Below are 20,000 nucleotides of genomic sequence, written 5' to 3' on the forward strand. Positions count from 1 at the left end.
ACCAGGAACTACTGGTGGTGTATTTTGTTTTCTGTCACTATCCCCACTTCTTAGAAAGCCCTTCTTTCATCATTTACACGCACTACATGCCTCCTGTGCACACCTTAATTCGACAGTCTGATGCCCGGTTCAACTATAAATGCCAGCATCTCTGCTATTTTTGAATAAAACTATACCATTCAACACATCCCTGGTAAACTAAATCCTGTCACTGACGTCAATTTTCAGAAACACACTGGCTGCTGTTTGCCTGGTAATGGATTACAAGCCTATGGCAGAAGGCCAACAAAAGAACCCTAAGAACCAAACCTGCAGGACATCCTGCACGTCTCTCCATTGGAAAGACGTCGCCCTCAATGACTCTCTCACCCTCTTCTGTGATTTCAGTATTGGTTGTTCTTGCCCATGGGTAGCTGCCTTCTTGCACTGACATGTGTTTCAGTTGATCAATGCCCTCTCACGCCCTTCATTCTCATCTACAGCACAACTACTGAAGTCGAAGTAGGCATTACTGAAGATGCTAATGATTGGGCCCGCGCCATTACTTCGTGTCAAACGTCAAATGTACATCGACACACGGATTTGGGTTTGGTAACTTTTCATTAACTTTATAGTTGTTTTGCTCACATTCATGTTGACGTTGTTGGCCCCTACCTACGTCACAAGGAAACCGTTTCCTTTTCACGGTCATTAATTTCTTCACTCGTTTGCCTGAAGCCACCCTTATGCAAGAGGCAACATCTTCCTCATGAACTGCCGTCTTACTTTCTGGATGGATAGCATATTACTTCTGACATGGATATCCGCATTTGCCTCTCAATTATGGATATCATTAGGGGATCTTCTTGGTATCGCCCTACATGAGACTAACACTTACAACTCTGCATGCAGCCAACGGAATGGTGGAAAGTTTCCATCGAACCCTCAAGGCAGCTTTGATGTCCCGCTGCACCAACTCCAACTGTGTTCCACAACTTCCCTAGGTCCTCCTGGAGTAAAGCCCACTCTCAAACACGTCATGGATGTCTCAGCAACTGAAAGTATGTGGCAGCCAGTTGGTCTTCCCTGCAGATTTATTTTTGTCCTAATTTCAACTATTTTAATTACTGTTATTATACTGTCAATTCGTTTGTAAATGTCAGCGTTATTGACAAAAGCCATTGATGTACAGTCACTCTTGTTTGCCTTTTGGGTCATATGAATTTTTGTGTTGTTTACTAACTAAAGTTAGTTATTAGGGAGTGTGCATTTTATTCATTCCTCCTTCACTACCATTACAGATATATATATATATATATATATATATATATATATATATATGTATATATATTATATATATATAACGTATTTTGAGCAAAGCGAAAAATCTATTTTTGGGTGAGATGGCCATGTCGTCCTGATGGAAGGTTCCTTCAGTAGCTTCCTTTGGATATATGTAACTACTAAAGTATTCCCAGAGAATTAAACTAAAGGTTTTCACAGAATTCTAACTTCTGGAGCGAGTATTCTAAGGGTTATCCCTTTAGAATATCTTATATCAACAGGGGACGCATGCATTAACACGTCACATGGCCATCTGCACCCCACCTAGCGTTTACGCTTCGAGGGGGAAATGTGGCGAGGGAATGTGGGAGGTAACTGAGGTGCCGTTCCAAAGTTACTCTCCCTTCGTCACTGTTACGATACTCGCAACGTAAACAAACCGGTGCCATACTTGCGTGACGTCACGTCCGCCCGCTTCATTCCGTTCTAGCTATAACCAGCCTTCGCGATACAGTACAGCAGGGAGGGGCCTAGTAGGCTGAACTGGAACAGTTGGGCGGGTCCATCAGGATGACATGGCCATCTCACCCAAAAATAGATTTTTCGCTTCGCTCAAAATCCGTTTTTTGGGCTCAAGCTATGTCGTGCTGATGGAAGTGTACTAGAGAATTAATGTATCGTGGATTTGTTCCCAATTCAAGTGCCTGGTACTCCGAATTAACGTTCCGTGGTCTGGTGACCAAGAGACCGTGACATCTCTGTTAAATGTCACTACCAGAGGCATTACAATGACCTGGCGTCCCGCCCCCCTGGCGAGGAAGGTACTAGTAGGACAAGAGGAACATCTTGAAGTAATCTGACGAAGAAAGACTCACCTGGATGAGAAATCATGCCGGTCTCAAGACAGAGCAGAAGAGTAAGTATTTGTGTAGGAACAAATTTATACCATTAGGTGAGTACATAAGAGATAGTAGGTATACTAATCATAATAACTCTAGAATAGGTTCAGTAAAACGCGAACAGCAATATATTTTCATATAAAATTAGGAGCGAAAGAGATGCATGTTGTAAATAAAATAAATATTTTATTTGAAATTTGCATGGAAATATGAAAATTTGTGTACAATAATAAAATACAATAATAGACATAGATATGGTAAAAGCTGGTGGTGCAGAATCTGAAAGGGAAACAATTATTTCTCTAATCACTAGTTCCAGAGGAACGTCAGTCTTTTAAGTCAAGATACACTTTATGTTCGAGAACATGTGGCACACGTGTACGAATCTATGTCGTTTCTCCTTGGTAAAGGACAGTCCATTAGTGACACTAAGTGTCCCTTGAAATCACTATGTATCGCACTAGGGTCAACAGAGGCACCCGTTTTAGTTAAAGTCCTGAAAAAAACTCACTGTCCTACGCAGCACTAAACAGCAGGTTTCATCACGCTACCTGCTGCCACCACGAATCTCTTAACATCTTGCACCTGCTTCGAATAGTGTTTGAAAAACACTCTAGGGGACTTCCAGCCTGTGAAGGATCGGAGGCTTTCGAAGTCCATTCCTTGGAAGAAATTTAGGGAAGAGGCGACTTTCCTGGGATCGTGACCTGCGGGTGTACTGTCAGGATCCGCTCTGCGAATGAAGTAGGTGATTTTCGCTCTAAGTTGTTTTAGTGACAGGTCGCTGCCCAACGTTTCTCCTTTGAAAAGCTGTCCTCCACCAAAGTCAGAAGTTCTTCGAAGATAGACCTTAAGACTCTCCACAGGGCATAGAGAGACATCTTCCTTCAGGGGGCAGATTCTCCAAGGGCCCCATCTTTTGGTGGGAAGTTCATTTTTAGCGAGAAACGTGGGGTCGGGGAAGAGGGTAAGTTCCCCCGTGTGGGCGAACTATATCTGGCCCTCTTCTCTTGATAAAGCCACTATTTCACTGACTCTGGCTCCCGAGGCGAGAGCAAAAAGGAAGATTACTTTCTGAGTCAAGTTCTTCAGAGGACAGGAATCATTGTCCAGGCTAGAGGCAAAATGAAGCACCTTATCCAGGGACTAGGTGATGGGTTTCGGTGGAGGTGCTGGACGGAGTCTAGCGCACGCCTTCGGTAGTTTATTAAAGATCTTGTTGGATAAATCTATTTGGAAGACGTATAGGAGTGGTCTGGTCAATGCCGATTTGCAAGTGGAAATCGTGTTGGCTGCCAAGCCTTGTCCATGAAGGTGAATAAAGAAGGACTTGCAAAAATCTATGGAGATTTCCGAAGGATTTTTTGCCTTGACGAAGGATACCCACTTCTTCCAGGATGATTCATATTGTCTTCTGGTAGACTTTGTTTTATATTCCTCTAGGAAGTCTAAACTTTTCTTCGAGATCCCAAACCTTTTTCTCACGGCTAGGGAGAGAAAATCATGAGATGAAGATCCTTGACTTTCTTTGATGAAGCGAAGACAGTCGACTTCTGCACCTGTTGGGAGAGAACTGGGCCCGGCAGAGGGATCAGTTTGGGCTGTAGCTCCAGGACAAGGGGAACCAATTGCTCCGGGGCCACTTGGGAGCCACTAGGGCTGCTGTCCCTTTGAAGGTTCTCAATTTGGAGAGGACTTTCAGCAGAAGGTTGGGTGGGGGGAACAGGTAAATCTTGGACCATCTGTTCCAGTCCAGGGACATGGCGTCCACTGCTTCCGCTTTGGGGTCCTCGTAAGGGGCCACATATCGAGGAAGTTGCTTGTTGTCGCTCGTCACGAAGAGGTCGATCTGTAGTTCCGGGACTTGACGAGAGATGAAGGAGAATGATCTTGCGTCTAGGGACCATTCCGACTCTGTGGGGTTTGTCCTCGATAGAGCGTCCGCCGTCACGTTGCGGAATCCTTGTAGGTGAACTGCTGACAGGTGCCACTCATTCCTGTCCGCTAGGCGGAAGATGGGTAGTAACACCTGATTTAGGTGGGGCGATCTCGAGCCCTGACGATTAGACATCTGGCTACCACCGAGCTGTCCAGAGTTAGACGGATGTGTATCGAAGGACGCGGGAATAATTTCTTCAGGGTGAGAAGAACCGCCATGGCCTCCAAGATGTTGATGTGAAACGTCTTGAATAGGGGAGACCATGTTCCTTGAACTTGTCGTTGGTGGGAGTGCCCCCCCCCCCCCCCCAACCCTCCAGAGAAGCGTCCGTGTGGATGTTGAGCGATGGAGGTGGAGGTTGGAGAGGGATGGATCTTTTCAAGGTCCTTGCTTCTGACCACGGGCTGAGCAGGGAGCGAAGCCTGTTTGGTAGGGGTGTCTTGAGGTCTCTTCGAGCGACGGACGTGTTTCGTCTCCAGACTCCTGATGCATCCTTTAGCTGTGCTCGTAGCACTGGGTTTGTCACTGAGGCGAATTGTAGTGAGCCGAGAACTTGCTCCTGCTGTCGTCTTGAGATCCGTTTGGATTTGAGAAGTCTTCTGACAGACCCTGCTATTTCTTTCCTTTTCTTTAATGGAATGGAAAGGCGGTGTGACTGAAGATCCCAATCTTCAGTCACACCGCCTTTCCTAACCATTGGAACTTCTGAGCTGGAGCAAGGCGAGACTTCTTGATGTTTATCTTGAAACCCAGATGTTCCAGGAATTGGGTTACTTTGCTGCAAGCTGTCAAACACCTTTCTGGCGAAGTCGACCAGACTAGCCAGCTGTCGAGGTAGGCCATCACTTGGACGCCCTGAAGGCGTAGCTGGTGGACGATCGTGTCTGCTAGCTTGGTGAAGATTCTCGGAGCCACGTTGAGCCCGAAGGGCATGGCTCTGAAGGCGTAGCTTCTTCGATTGAGCCGGAATCCTAGGTAGGAGGAAGCGTGGTGGTTCATTGGGATGTGGCAATAGGCATCCGCCAGGTCTATTGAGACCGTGTAAGCCTTGAGAGGCAGTAGGGCTCTTATTTGTTGAAGAGTCAGCATCTTGAATTTGTTGTTCACAATGAACTTGTTGAGGGGGGACAAGTCTAGAATGACTCTGAGTTTGTCTGAGTCCTTCTTGGGAACACAAAACAGTCTTCCCTGGAACCTGGTGGACTTTACCCTCTTGATCACCTTCTTGTTCAAGAGTTCTAGAACATATTCTTCCAAGAGGGGGGTTGATGGCTGGAAGAATTGGTGGAAGTTGGAAGTGGTTGCGTCCAGCTCTAACCTAGTCCCTTCTTGATGATGCTGTGTGCCCAAGGATCGAAGGTCCCACCGGAAGCACTTCATTGCTTCTGGTTTCCCGAGGACTTGCCACCTCGGCCGCTAGCTCCCCTCCCTCCTCTGCCCCTGGAGGGGCGGCGCGAGGAGTCTCTGCCTGAGCCTCTACCTCTGGGACGAAAGCTAGTTGACTGACGCTCGTAGGCAGGGGTAAAGACCGGTGATTGTGACACCACCGGTTGGGGGACCAACTGAAAGGTCTGTTGCGGTTGAGTGACCACTTGGGGAGTAGCGGGAGCCGGAAACTGGCGTTTTTGTTGACGCTGCTGGGGTCTTGGTTTGGAGGATTTGGAGGATTTCCTCTTAGGCTGAGGGCCTTCGTCCTGGGAGGATTTCCTCTTTCGCGACATGCCCCATTTGTTGAGAAGGTTCCGATTCTCAGAGGCGGCCTTGTCGACGATCTCTTTCACCAAGTCAGAGGGAGAGATGTTTACCCCAGATGTTGGAGGAGATGAGTTTCCGGGGTTCATGTTTCACTGTCGCGTTGACAAACACGAACTCTCTGCAGGTTCTTCTGGACCTGATGAAGCTGTACAGGTCCTTCATCACAGTCACTAGGTGGGTTTTTGCAAGAACCATATAGAGGTCTGGGACTCTAACGTCCCCAGCCATGACCTCGAGCTGAATCTGGTGAGACAGGGAGGCAGCCAGTCTCTCCTTGGTCTCTTGCTCCCGACGAAGAAGGTGGTCATTCAATTTCGGGAGGTCCTCGTTAAACTGACGTCCAGCTACGTCAGAGTCCAGCTTCCCAACCGTGAAGGTGTACTGGATATCTTTCCAGAACTTGTCGTCGGGGGGAAGGGCGAGGGAGAGGGGCCTACACTCCTCCAGGGTAGGACAGGGTTTTCCTTCTTCCACCGCCTTCATGACCGCATGAAAGGCTTTTTCCACAAAGGGGAAGGATGCGGAAGAGGGAGCAAGAAAGGACGGGTGCTTCTTGCTTAGAGCTGGCATTTTCGAATTAGTAAAGCCGCGGCTCTTCAGGCAATCTGCCAGTAAAGCTTGGGCCTTTGAGTGATCGAACACGATCACCTCTTTGGGCTCAGTCTCCTCCTTGGAGGCTGGTTCGGTCTTAAGTCGGACTTAACAGTCCGGGTAAGCTTCGAAATTAGGGAAGAATTCCACTTCTTCCAGGAGGATAGACCCTAGCTTGTCATTTATGAAAATCTTGCCAGTTGTCATTGGCATATGCTCGGCGTACCTCCAGGGGTTATACTCCGAGCAGGAAGGAAGATCCTTAACCGAGATCTTCTTCGGTTGCCTCAATTCCAAGAAACGGCTTGTAATCTGGGCAGAATGCTTACTAAGCTTCTCGTCCATTAAGGCCACCAATACCCGGATGACATCTTTGGTGGCAGGCAGCAGGGGCTGCGGTTCGGTGGAGGTAGAGGGGACTGGCTCCTCGGCCACTACAGGAGCTGCCGGAGGTGGAGGGGCGACCTCGCCCTCCGAATCAGGGTATTCCACCTGATCCTCTTCTTCCTCTGGATCCTCGCCCATGAGGGTGTCGTCGGACACGTCCGACATCTTCTCCACCTCGTCTTGACTACACTTGCTAAGCGTAGTCTCGATGTCCAGTTCAACGGGCACTTGAACCAAGGGGATCTGATCCTGGGGGATCACAGAATCTGCTGCCGCTTTCGGAAAAAGGATGGCCCTCATCTTCTCGTTGGGGAGATACGGTCCGGCAGCGTTTTTCTGGAAACCGCGAACCCACCTGCGCAGTTTCTCTCGAACATTGTCCGTGGCTTATAAGGACGGGGGATTGTCAAACCCCTCGTCAAGGAGGCCTTTGCAGACTGGGCAGGAGACTGGATCCCAGTATTTGAGGTTGCCCTTCTTTGCCGTACAGGGGACGTGAGTCCGACACGTACTGTGCCCGTAAAAGTCCGGGCGGCGGACCGAGCAGAAGGGGCTTTCATATTTCACGTACTCCTCCTGTAAAAGAAAGAGAACATGAGTACATGGAAATAGAGTCATGACTTACATTACTCTTAAATTAAGATTCCTTAATCTAATTCTTAAACTTAGAATTGTGTAATTTGAGCTCCGGACAGGTGAGCTAGAAAAGAAGTAGGAAGACACATACTTGTGAATCCCGTCCAGCCAGGTACCGCGACCTTTTCTGCTGGCAATTCCTTAGAACCTGAGGTTATAGGAGAGGGAATGGTATCCCTATGGGGAAGCCAGACTAGGCTTCCTTATAAAGGAATTGTCTGCAGGGTAGAGAAGGTCTGAGATCGTTCAGAACTTAGATAAAGGAGGGGAAATAGGATAAACCCCTCAATATTTGGGAAGGTCCCGGTAAGAGACTGCACTGAGAAGCACAGAGTATGCTGGAAACATTGTATGGTACACTCATACAGCTCAGACACTGTCTTCAGGGTATGAAACAGCAAAGAAGATCAGTCTGGCTATATGGATGTATAGGTCGACTGCCGGCACGGGGCCAGCAGCCGGGGGGAAGGGGTGCTTGTCTCTGGAAGCCGCGGCGCATTGCCGGCAAGCCGGCGGCCTGGTCCGGCGGGGTGAATCCGTCAAGGCTATGCACTGAGTAGCAGAGAGGTAGGAAACACTTATAGGGGCGACCGCCGGCACGGCGGCAGGTCACCGGCAGGGCGGAGGCCTCCGGCTGCCGGCGATGGTGAACCTAACTGGGTACATAAGATGAAAGGTGTCTGAGAAGCCGGCGGCAGCGGCGGCGGCGGCAGGGGGCGGCGGTCGCCGGCAGCGGCGGCCCCCGGCAGCCGGCAGGCTGGCGCCATAGTTGGTCCTCAGACAGGAAGTCCTATGAAGTAGGAAGGTCACAGGGTGTGCTGGCGACTAGCGGCGGCAAGGGGCGGCGGCCCCCCGGCAGCCGGCAGGGTGTTGCCTTAGGTAATCCTGAGATAGGAAGGTCCTATGTAGTAGGGAGTCACCTGGCGTGCCGGCGGCAGTTGCCGGCATGCGGCGGGGCCAGTGGACCAGCACCATGATAGGAGAGAGAAAGAGAAGGAGGGAAGGAGGAAGGGTAATGTCCGATACCCAACCGGCTTTCCTCCGGAAGGAGTGTACTCATGATAGGGGGGGGAACCCTATCATCCGACGGCAGGGAGCCGGCAGACGGCTGGGTGCCTAAGGTAATCCAAGGGAGGATCAGAGAACACTCTAGGCCGGGGGGGGGGGGGGTGGCTGATCTCCTGCTGGTAGGGCGGCCGCCAACGCAACCCCATACTGTAGTTCGACTATGAGGGGGAAGTGTAGCAGAGTGGCCACCCAGGCAGGAGAGCGCAGCTTAACCTACAATTCTCCCTGAGGGGGAATTGTAGGACAGCAGACAGGGGTGTGAAGGCAAGCTGACACAAAGAATAGAGTGGGGTAGGGGGGGAGGGGTGAGGGGGCAGAAGGGATCGCGACCCTAAAGCCCCCAGAGGGTGGGGGAATCAGTTTTCTATACTACCCAGATAAGAGAGAAGCTCTCTCCAATCCTAGGGTAGGTTAGCTCAGAGTAGGAACAGAGCTGGTGTACTGTCCTAAACTATAATAAAACAGAGACCCCCAAGGCCTAACCTAAACCAGGAGATCTCCTCCTAGATTAGGTAAGGCTGGGGATGCATATCGCTAGGCTACAGGAGGAAGGGACGAGTCCCAACCAAGGGCAGTTTAGGGGGGGAGGGCTAGCCCCCCCCCCCCCGCCTTCAGTCTCAGTCGATACCCCAAGGGAAAGACGTTCCTTAGGGGTGGACTGGGATGAACGATAAGTACTCTGGGGTTCTGACCGAAATCCCTCCATACACTATGGGAGGGAAGAGGGAAGAACTACCTAACCTAACCTACCCGAAATGTTTCGGGTAAGGGGCTAGGAAAAGCAAGGCTACCCAGAGGGAGATACATTAGGGTAAGGGAGATAAGGAAGTATACAAGGGTCCCAGCGTTGGGTTAGGTGTGGCCTGGCTGGGCCAGGCACTGTTCCTAGTATGGTTCCTCGAAGGCAAAAATATGTGCAACATGGAATCTTGTATATGTTTAAAAATGCCTAAATCTTCATTAAAATAACACTAGGAACACTCATATGCAGAAGTAAATATGAATACTAGGCTGCGGCCTATGCTAGGCTGAAAGGCTAGTATGGGGTCGACTGGCTAGGAGCGCCGAAGACCACAACGGCATAAATAACTATTCCTAAAATTGAAGATTAAATAACCCAAGATAAATTTAGTTATAAGGCCAGGAAGGCTATGCTGGCTAATTAAGCCTATATCTTCATTAACGTAAGCACTAGGAACACTTATTATATCATGCTGAAGCAAACATGAACACTAGGCTGCGGCCTATGCTAGGCTGAAAGGCTAGTCTGGGGTCGGCTAGCCAAGAGCGCCGAAGACCACTATCGGCATAATATAACTTATTCCTAATAATGAAGACTAAATAACTAAAGATTTATCTTAGTTAAAAGGCCGGGAAAGGCTGTTCTGGCTATCTAAATAACGCATGCAAGCAAACAGCAGCGTTGTAAATGGCGACCCGGGGCAAGGCACAGCTCGGCCACAAAACACAAGATTTTAGTGTAAAAAATCGTTACTCGACGGCCAGAGCTTATTTAAACAATACAAGAACCTGGTACTCAACTTTCCTGAAGAAGGCGAAGCAGAAGGCTGAGACATCTTGAAGGATGCACACAAAAAACAGCGATAAAGGGGAACAAACCAAAGGGTGTTATCGCTACTGAGAACGGAATGGAGCGGGCAGACGTGACGTCACACAAGTATGGCGCCGGTTTGTTTACGTTGCGAGTATCGTAACAGTAACGAAGGGAGAGTAACTTTGGAACGGCACTTCAGTTACCTCCCACATTGCCTCGCCACATTTCCCCCTCGAAGCGTAAACGCTAGGTGGGGTGCAGATGGCCATGTGACGTGTTAATGCATGCGTCCCCTGTTGATATACGATATTCTAAAGGGATAACCCTTAGAATACTCGCTCCAGAAGTTAGAATTCTGTGAAAACCTTTAGTTTAATTCTCTGGAAATATTTTAGTAGTTACATATATCCAAAGGAAGCTACTGAAGGAACCTTCCATCAGGACGACATGGCTTGAGCCCAATATATATATATATATATATATATATATATATATATATATATATATATATATATATATATATATATATATATATATATATATATATATATATATATATGTATATATATTATATATATCTCTATCTATCTATATATATATATATATATATATATATATATATATATACTGTATATATATATATATATATATATATATATATATATATATATGTATATATATATATATTATATATATGTATATATATATATATATATATATATACAGTATATAATTTGAAGGTATTCTTGCTAAATCACAAAATTGATTAGAATGGTTCTGCAAATAAAATTTTTTATTCAAAATATAGGTATAATTCAAATGGTTTGATTTCTACCAGATTTTTATATACAAGTAATACGTGATAAAAGTTCATCATTTAATCATTATAAAATACATGAATGTTTTAGGTGCAGAGCATTTTATGTGCATGTAATATTAAATTGCTAATTTTATTTATAAGATACATTTTATTTTTATTTTATATGGAATGTAGATTTCGGAGCCAATCGGAATTATTTTCCTGCAGTTTTTGGATTCAAAACTTTGCTTTATTATAATACACGCATAAAGTGAATAAAATATGTGAGCATTGGCATCCCCAAAAAGGAAACTAGATTTCCGCCATTGTAATGAAAGATGAACGAGAGAACGGTTGCAATATTTTTCCCGTTTTCTACACCTCGGCAGGTGTGTCGGATAATAATTGGTCTACCGTCCATAGGTACTGATCCAGAAGCGAATCAGGTGGGGCTGGGCAAGTATCGTAGAGCTTTGGACACGAAAGCTCACGTTTACCAGCCGATACTGCTTCTTTGAAGTGAGCATAAGCTGCAGACTGGTCACTTAAGCCTTCACTTCTGAAATTATCAAACAAATTCATTATATCATGTCAAGTAGTTTTCCTGGTGACCCATCCCAAGCCCCCTTGTTTTTACTTGTATCAAGCCCACTTATAAAGTTGCAGAGGATTGGTAAAATAACACTAATAATTTCACCTTTCACTTTTAAAGGATCATATTCAGAATCTTGTCATAAGTTATATCGAAATTTATTGATTAAAATTATAAATTTTTCTTATTTTCTCCCTACCCCTTTTATAACATTTTATGAGAAACGTTAACGTCTCTACTTTTGGAAAATATAAAGTTTATCAATTCATACAAATTTCTCTTTTATAAATGTGTGGAGAAAATACATAAAGCCTTCACTTTCAAGAATATAAGGAAATTTATTTTAATTATTAGATTTTGAGAGAAAAATTAAAATATTTGTTTCCTGAATTTTTAAAATTTTATTTCTTTGCTTAAATGTTTTGAACTACGCAAACTGCAATTGAATTGTCCTTTCAACATTAAATGTTGTGTAATTTAATTTTGAATCATATGGTATTCAACCAAATGTAATTTGAGGATACGTATGAATAGAAACAATCAGATTTAATGAAATCGTGCATATAGATCTAACTTATGAATGTAATATCTTTATATACATCCAAATAGAAGCAAATCATACATATGATATTTATGAAAGCAAATACTTATGAATTCATGGACTCAGAGTAAATACGTATATACTGTACATACATATATAATGTCTGGTTGTATGGGTGCTATACTTACTCGAATGGAAGCAAAAGAGAGGCAACTTTTGGATTGAGGGAGTCTGGATCGAGACTTGCGGCGTGACAAGTTAGAAGGAGAGTACAGGACTGTCTGTCTGTCTTCAGTACCTGTGGGTTGGTGATGAGCGTTAGAGCACCTTAGGAATTAGACGCAAAATTTTCATGTCCAGAAACTGCAAGTTAGGGTTTTTTGTCCAATCTTACTCCTTCAAGTATGTCCAGAAACTCTGATTAGGTTTTTTTGTCTAATCTTACCCTTCAAGCATGTTCAGAAACTCCAAGTTACGGTTTTTTTTGTTCAATCTTACCCCCTCAACCAAGTTATAAGATTCCAAGTTAGGATTTTTCGTCTAAGCTTACCCTTTCAAGTATGTCCAGAAACTCTGAGTTGGTCTTTTTTGTCCAATGTTTCCCTTTCAAGTATGTCCAGAAACTCCGAGTTAGTCTATTTTGTCCAATCTTTCCCTTTCAAGCATGTCCAGAAACGTTTTTTTGTTTTTTTTTTTTTTTTTGTCAAATCCTATCCCTTCAAGCATGTCCAGAAACTCCAAGTTACGGGTTTTCGTCTAATCTTACTTCTTCAAGCATGTCCAGAAACTCCAAGTTAGTCTTTTTTGTCCAAACTTACCCCTTCAAGCATTTCCAGAAACTCTGATTAGGATTTCGTCCATTCCTACCCCTTCAAGCATGTCCGGAAACTCCGATCTAAGCTTTTTCGTCTAATTTTATCCCTTCAAGCATGTCCGGAAACTCAGAATTAGTCTTTTTCATCCAATCGTACCCCTTCAATTATGTCCAGAAACTCTGAGTTAGGCTTTTTCATCCAATTGTACCCCTTCAAGCATGTCTGGAAACTCAGAATTAGTCTTTTTCATCCAATCGTACCCCTTCAATTATGTCCAGAAACTCCGAGTTAGGCTTTTTCATCCAATTGTACCCCTTCAAGCATTTCTGGAAACCCTGAATTAGTCTTTTTTGTCCAATCATACCCCTTCAAGCATGTCCGAAAACTCCGAGTTAGGGTTTTCTGTTCAATCGCACCCCTTCAAGCATGTCTGGAAACTCTGAATTCAGCTTTTTCGTCCAATCTTACCCCTTCAAGTATATCCGGAAACTCCGAGTTAGGTTTTATCGTCCAATCGCACCCCTTCAAGCATGTCCAGAAACTCCGAATTAGGCTTTTTCGTCCAATTTATCCCTTCAAGCATGTCCGGAAACTCCGAGTTAAGGGTTTTCGTCCAATCGTACTCCTTCAAGCATATCGGGAAACTCCGAGATAGGCTTTTTCGTCCTCTCTTACACCTTCAAGCAAGTCCAGAAACTCCGAATTAGGCTTTATCGTCCAATTTACCCCTTCAAGCATGTCCGGAAACTCTGAGTTAGGGGTTTTCGTCCAATCGTACCCCTTCATGCATGTCGGAAACTTTGAATTAGGCTTTTTCCTCCAATCGTACCCCTTCAAGCATGTCTAGAAACTCCTAGTTAGGCTTTTTCATCCAATCTAACCTCTTCAAGCATGTCCAGAAACTCCGAGTTAGGCTTTATCGTCCAATCATACCTCTTCAAGCATATCCGGAAACTCCGAATTAGGCTTTTTCGTCGTATGTTACCCCTTCAAGCAAGCCCGGAAACTCTGAGTTAGGGTTTTTCATCCCATCGTACCCCTTCAAGCATGTCCAGAAACTCTGAATTTGGATTTTTCATGCTATCTTACCACTTCAAGCATGTTTGGAAACTCGTAGTTAAGCTTTTTCGTCCAATTTACCCCTTCAAGCATGTCCAGAAACTCCAAATTAGGCTTTTTTGTCCAATCTTACCCCTTCAAGCATGTGTGGAAACTCCGAGTAAGGCTTTTTCGTCTAATCGTATCCATCAAGCATGTCCAGAAACTCCAAATTAGGCTTTTTCGTCCAATCTTACCTCTTCAAGCATGGGCGTAAACTACGAGATAGGCTTTTTTGTCCAATCCTACCCCTGCAAGCATGTCCAGAAACTCCGAGTTAGATTCTTTTCGTCCAATCTTACCCTTTCAAGCATGTTCGGAAACTCTGAATTAGGTTTCTTGTCCAATTTTACCCCTTCAAGTATGCCCTGAAACTTCGAATTAGGCTATTTTGTCCAATCTTACCCCTTCAAGCATCCCCAGAAACTCCTAGTTATGCTTTTTCATCCAATTGTACCCCTTCAAGTATGTCCTGAGACTCTGATTGAGGCTTTTTTGTCCAAGCTTAACCCTTCAAGCATGTCCAGAAACTCTGAGTTAGGCTTTTTCATCCAATCTGACCCCTTCAAGCATGTCTAGAAACTCCTAGTTAGGCTTTTTCATCCAATCTGACCCCTTCAAGCATGTCTAGAAACTCCTAGTTAGGCTTTTTCATCCAATCATACCTCTTCAAACATGTCCGGAAACTCCGAGTGAGGCTTTTTTGTCCAATGTTAACCCTTCAAGCATGTCCGGAAACTCTGAGTTAGGCCTTTTTGTCCAATCTTACCTCTTCAAGCATGTCCAGAAACTCTGAGTTAGGGTTTTCATCATTCGCCTGGTCCACTGCTATATCTCTCCTACCCCGTCTTCCATAGTAACGTCTTCTGAAAAACCCATGGGGACTATATGGCCGGTTTTGACTTTGCTGACTCCCCAAGAAGTAACCCTGTCGATGTAAGGAGAATAAAGGATTTAGTCTGTATGCAGTTCCTGCTTCCTTATGATTGCTGTTATCCACAATAACTTACGAGTTTTTAGCAAACAAAGTGAAAATTGCGACCTTGGCTTGCAATCGTCCGCTGAATAGATTGACGTTTAATAAGAAAAAGATAGTAGAACGTAATTATAATGAAAAAAAAAACATATGATATTATAAAAACCGAGTATTTCTGTGATGAAATGCCATTAGATTGATATAAATGGATAATCGAGTATACTTATCACATATACTAACAAGTAAGTGAATACTGAAAAATGGTAGACTTGTGGGTAAGAAATGTCTATTGTGAATACTGTTGCAAACATTCTGATATAGCTGAAATTTTGAGAAGGGCATTAACATCTTTAATTATTTTTACTTATAATAATAAATTTGAAATACATTGTTGTTTCTTACCGTCTTGAATGCACCAGCAGCCAGAATGGCTCCTCCCAATCCAAGCAGTGCCGTATTGGTGTTTATCGTTATTTGTCCGTCGGACTCTTCTGGGATGAGTGACATGAAAATCCCCAAGATCACTAAGGAAAACCAAACCTTCATTTTCTGGAAATACATATATATAACTTATATAGGGCGAAGCTTATCCTCCTTTCTCATATGGCTACGATTACTGTGGTTAGTAGTTACAGGATGATTATGAATCACTCCCAAGAGGATGCATATGACAATAGAGGAACAGGTTCAGATTTTTAAGTAGATTCTGATTGAAAAAAGAGGATTGTGCAGGTTCTGGAAAGTTTTTGCTACTTTTTAATACATTTTGTAGAAATATAGATGTGGATTTGTTCTTCTAGCTAAACATTACTAAGCTTTTAACATTAGCAATACAGTCAAACTGAGTTGGTGTTTGCATGGTCTGTGGTTGGATTCCCGCTCGCCACTTACCCTGTCCGACCACCTGTAAATTGGTATCAGCGTTTAGTTAGAAATCAAAGTGGGTGGGCGGGGTGAACAGCCATCATACTGAACAACAATTTTCTCCATGCTAGACATGTCTGCATCACCATTCGATGATATGGAATTAATTAGGATATTGGCGCATGTATCGATAAGAGATTTAGTAAATAGTTGTTTGCTTTTATTTTTTGTTTTCAAGCGAAAATGAGAGAGAGAGAGAGAGAGAGAGAGAGAGAGAGAGAGAGAGAGAGAGAGAGAGAGAGAGAGAGAGAGAACGATAAATACCCCATAGTTTTGTACAATGACGTTTCTTTGCGATGAAATCTCATAAAAAAATATCCGACATGTTCATGTACCTGAATTATTTGAATAAGAGCTGACAGTGTCTCATGGTTTTCGATATGGGTGAAGACATGGATGATAGATTTCCTTTCATAAAATATTTTCTGACGGTGCAAGGCACAATGTAATACTCTGTTCTGATTCTAATGGGTTTTATCACACAAAAAACGAAAGACAGGATTTGATTAGAGAAAAAGTATGTGCCAGTTTACATGCAAATATATAAATCAACATATTCAAGAGTGTTTTGCTGAAAGTATAGTTTTTCTGTATCCCTAGGCAAGTGAAAGCAAAACACTATCTCTCTCTTTCTCTCTCTCTCTCTCTCTCTCTCTCTCTCTCTCTCTCTCTCTCTCTCTCTCTCTCTCCACGATGTATAATCCTAATAATATGCACGCATACACGCACCCCTACACACATATAAAGTTTTATTTTGATATGAATCCGGTTTCGCCAATTGGAAGTGACTTTAGAGAGGATCAACACGAGTTATTGCCCCAGTCATTCTTTAAGAGCTTAATCTTGAATGAATATTCTTGAAGAGTAAAACTACCACGACACAGAGGGTTATCAGTCTCCCCTATGAGACAATGGAGAAAAATATTTTAGAGGATGCTCAGTCAGGCTATGAAAAGAACGAATAATTCATAAATAATAAGATGTAGCAAGGGAGAGTCTCAAAATGGCTGGATAGACTGGGTGAAAGAGGTGTTTGAAGGGAAGCTGAAATCCAAGGAGTGCATGAATTCATGCAAGATAGTTGAATAAGGCAATGTATAGGAGAGATTGTGAATCTTCTGTGGCGTGGTAGTTCTACTCTTCAATACGATTCATTCACGATTCAGCTCTTAGAGAATGATTGGGGCAATAACTCGTGTTGTTCCTCTTGTAGTTCTTGTAATGCACGTGTAATTCTTACACACTCATATACTGTAATGCTCTCTCTCTCTGATAATAGAAAAACCTGTTTAAGCGTGCCATTGCATGTTTCATATTGTTGAAGTTTTATGCCATTGTTATCCTCAATCTTTTATGCATAAGTTATGTCATTTGAATAAAATCAGTCATGTCCAGCTCGTCTTTCCGTTAAGACCTTATCAGCCTGTCACATTGGTGATCACTGGAGTTATCAGCTCTCTATTGCCTTTTTGCACACTGCTGTGCCCTACCCTTTGACGAAGCTGCCTACTGACCCTGGCACTTTGATCCATGCCACATCAATGAAACTGCCGCCCTTTGCCAGTAGAGAAGCGTTAGGCCTGGTTTCAGTGTGCCGAAGTTCAGTTTGGTATCTAGGGCATGGCTCGCTCAAGCAGCAGAGCAGACTATGTCCTTGTGGCGATCCATGAGGACACTTTCACAGAAATCTCAGATTGGCTTTGCAACCAAAAAGAATCCCCAATAAATAATGATGCCCTCAAAGCATACCTCCTGGAGCATTACTCGCCATTGCCAGCTACTGTATAGCAAGGTTTATCAGCTCTCTTAACAACCACTGGGGGACCAAAAGGCTTCGCTTGCCCTCAGGGAAATGACCAGTATCTCTTGTCTGCAACGTGCCGCAGACGGCTCTCCTCGGGAAATGAAGACGAAGCCTACCTGAACCTGTATGTGCTGTCATCCCCAATGTCGATACCCTGCCCATGAAGTACCTGATGACCAAAGTCGACACCCTTATAGACAGCCACTGCACTACCTTCAAGACCTCCATCAATGCCTACACTCCTGACGAAGACGGCAACCATTCAACACAGACCAAAGCTGATGTGAATGCGGTAGGACACAGACGCTGGATCCGTGACGTTCCGGAGCAGTGACAAAGCCGCCCAGCCCCCACATATGCCACCCCTCACTCAAGCCCCAACCAACGACTTCTACGGCCAGTTTCTGATGCCCATAGGGCACATTTATGCTATTACCACTCCAGATTCGGGGCTGCTACGAAGAAATTTGCGGAAGGATGTTAGTGGCCAAAAAATTTGTAAGTAGGCCATCGGTTGTGGAGGTGGCCTCCCCTATCACTAATATCTTCTTTTTACATGATGCAAGTACTGATATGTGGTTTTTGGTAGACACTGGTGCTTGTCGTTCCCTTCTACCAATGTCATTCTCCAGTACAAGATGTAGTTATTCTAAGCCTGCTGATGTCCACCTGGTAACTGCTAATGGATCTGAGATCCCCTCTCACGAGTATAAGACACTCACTCTATCGTTTGGGGGTGCAAAATACTATTGGAAGTTTCTCGTTGCTAACGTAACACTTCCAATAATCGGTGTAGATTTCCTTACCCATTTCCATCTTTTTCATGTGGCACATCGACGTTTAGTCAACGCAGACTCATACTCATTGACACTTCTTAAACTCGCCCCCTCCAACCTAGCACTCCATATCAGTGCACCTACGGATGCCTACGCCCACCTCTTCATGTCGTACCCGGAAGTCTTCCAACCAAAACTTCACCAAACGCCCACGGTTCCGGCCAAGCACAGTATTTATCACCATATCAAGAGGACAGGGCTCCCAGTCTTTGACAGATTCAGACCTCTGGCCCGGGATGGTTTGGTAGCTGCTAAACGAACGTTTGCTGAAATGAAATGGAAGAAATTGGCCTTTGCCAAACGGACTCGAGCCCATGGTCGTCACCTCTAAACGTTGTTCTGAAGAAGAATGGCTCCCTGCGCCCTTGTCGGGATTACATGCTTCTAAACATGCAGACAAAGTCGTATCATTACCCCTACCCCAACATCACGGACGTTGCCTCCTACTTGTACAAAGCGAAAGTGTTCTCCATTTTCCGACCTCCTGAAGGGGTATTATCAAGTGCCCATTAACCCAGAAGACATCCCAAGACTCCCATCACCACTGCATTCAGCACATACAAATTCAATCACTCCTGTTTTGACCTTCATAATCCTGGGGCCACTTTTCAACATCTCATGGATGGTATCTTAGGGAACCTCTCCATCTGCGTATGTTATGTGGACAACATAGTTGTGTTCTCTTCCTCCAAAAAATAACATCTCCGTTACCTATGCATTGTTCTCGACTGCCTACATCAGAATGGCCTTGTACGACAAGTATACCTTTGGCGCCATTGAAGTATTGTTCTTAGGGCACTGCATCACACTTGAAGGCATCCACCCCTTCCCTGAGAAGGTATCAGCTGTTCAGAACTTCCCCATGCCCTTGACCGTCAAAGTACTGCAAGAATTCTTGGTCATGATAAACTATTATCACCGGTTCTTACCAACTATCTACGCCTCCCTCAAGAGCAACCCAAAAGACCTGACATGGGGTTCACCTTAGGAAGCGCCCTTCTGCAATGCAAAGACTACTCTATCAAGCCTGTAGGACATCCTGCATATCCCTCCATTGGGAAGTCATTGCCCTCAGCTACTCCAACACCACTCTCCTCTGTGTGGTCAGTACTGGTAGGCTCAGGTCGTGGATACCTGCCATCATGCGCCGATAGGTTTTTGATTTAATCCATTGCCTCTCATATCCTTCACGCTGATCGACTGCACAGCTACTGAAGACGAAATTCATTTGGTTTAAATGTTTAAAGGTTTAAAGGCCGCTCATGAATCGCAGAGGCAAGGGGCAGTGACATTGCCCTATCGAACAGGACAATGCCCAATAGAATGACCATAAATTCATATGATCAGTGCCCAAGCCCCCTCTCCACTCAATTTAGGACCAAGGAGGGCCAGGCAAAGGCTGCTGATAACTCAGCAGAAAGACCTATAGGCTCCAAACCACCCATCCTTAGCTCATAAGGATGATGAGTTTGCAACGATCAAAGGAACTGACGAGTTTGAGGGAGACTCGAACCCTAGTCTG

At 44.6% G+C, this 20,000-nt stretch overlaps 2 protein-coding genes across 2 annotated transcripts in view; one reads left to right on the forward strand and one right to left on the reverse strand.

The window, feature by feature from the left end:
* Positions 1 to 20,000, forward strand: part of LOC137624372 (uncharacterized) — a 108,536-nt gene that overhangs the window by 37,661 nt on the left and 50,875 nt on the right. The gene's annotated exons all lie outside the window — the stretch shown is intronic.
* The window catches only part of LOC137624908 (uncharacterized), a 24,060-nt gene continuing 15,022 nt past the window's right edge, over positions 10,963 to 20,000 (reverse strand). The window contains exons 2-5 of the mRNA XM_068355844.1: positions 15,317 to 15,463; positions 14,708 to 14,866; positions 12,214 to 12,323; positions 10,963 to 11,451 (exon numbers count right to left, since the gene is read on the reverse strand). Of these exons, the coding sequence (XP_068211945.1) occupies positions 11,268 to 11,451; positions 12,214 to 12,323; positions 14,708 to 14,866; positions 15,317 to 15,460 (597 nt within the window). The 5' untranslated portion in view covers positions 15,461 to 15,463 and the 3' untranslated portion in view covers positions 10,963 to 11,267. The remainder of the gene's footprint in view (positions 11,452 to 12,213; positions 12,324 to 14,707; positions 14,867 to 15,316; positions 15,464 to 20,000) is intronic.

This window comes from Palaemon carinicauda, chromosome 31, assembly GCF_036898095.1.
Source record: "Palaemon carinicauda isolate YSFRI2023 chromosome 31, ASM3689809v2, whole genome shotgun sequence".
In the NCBI taxonomy this organism is placed as follows: domain Eukaryota; kingdom Metazoa; phylum Arthropoda; class Malacostraca; order Decapoda; family Palaemonidae; genus Palaemon; species Palaemon carinicauda.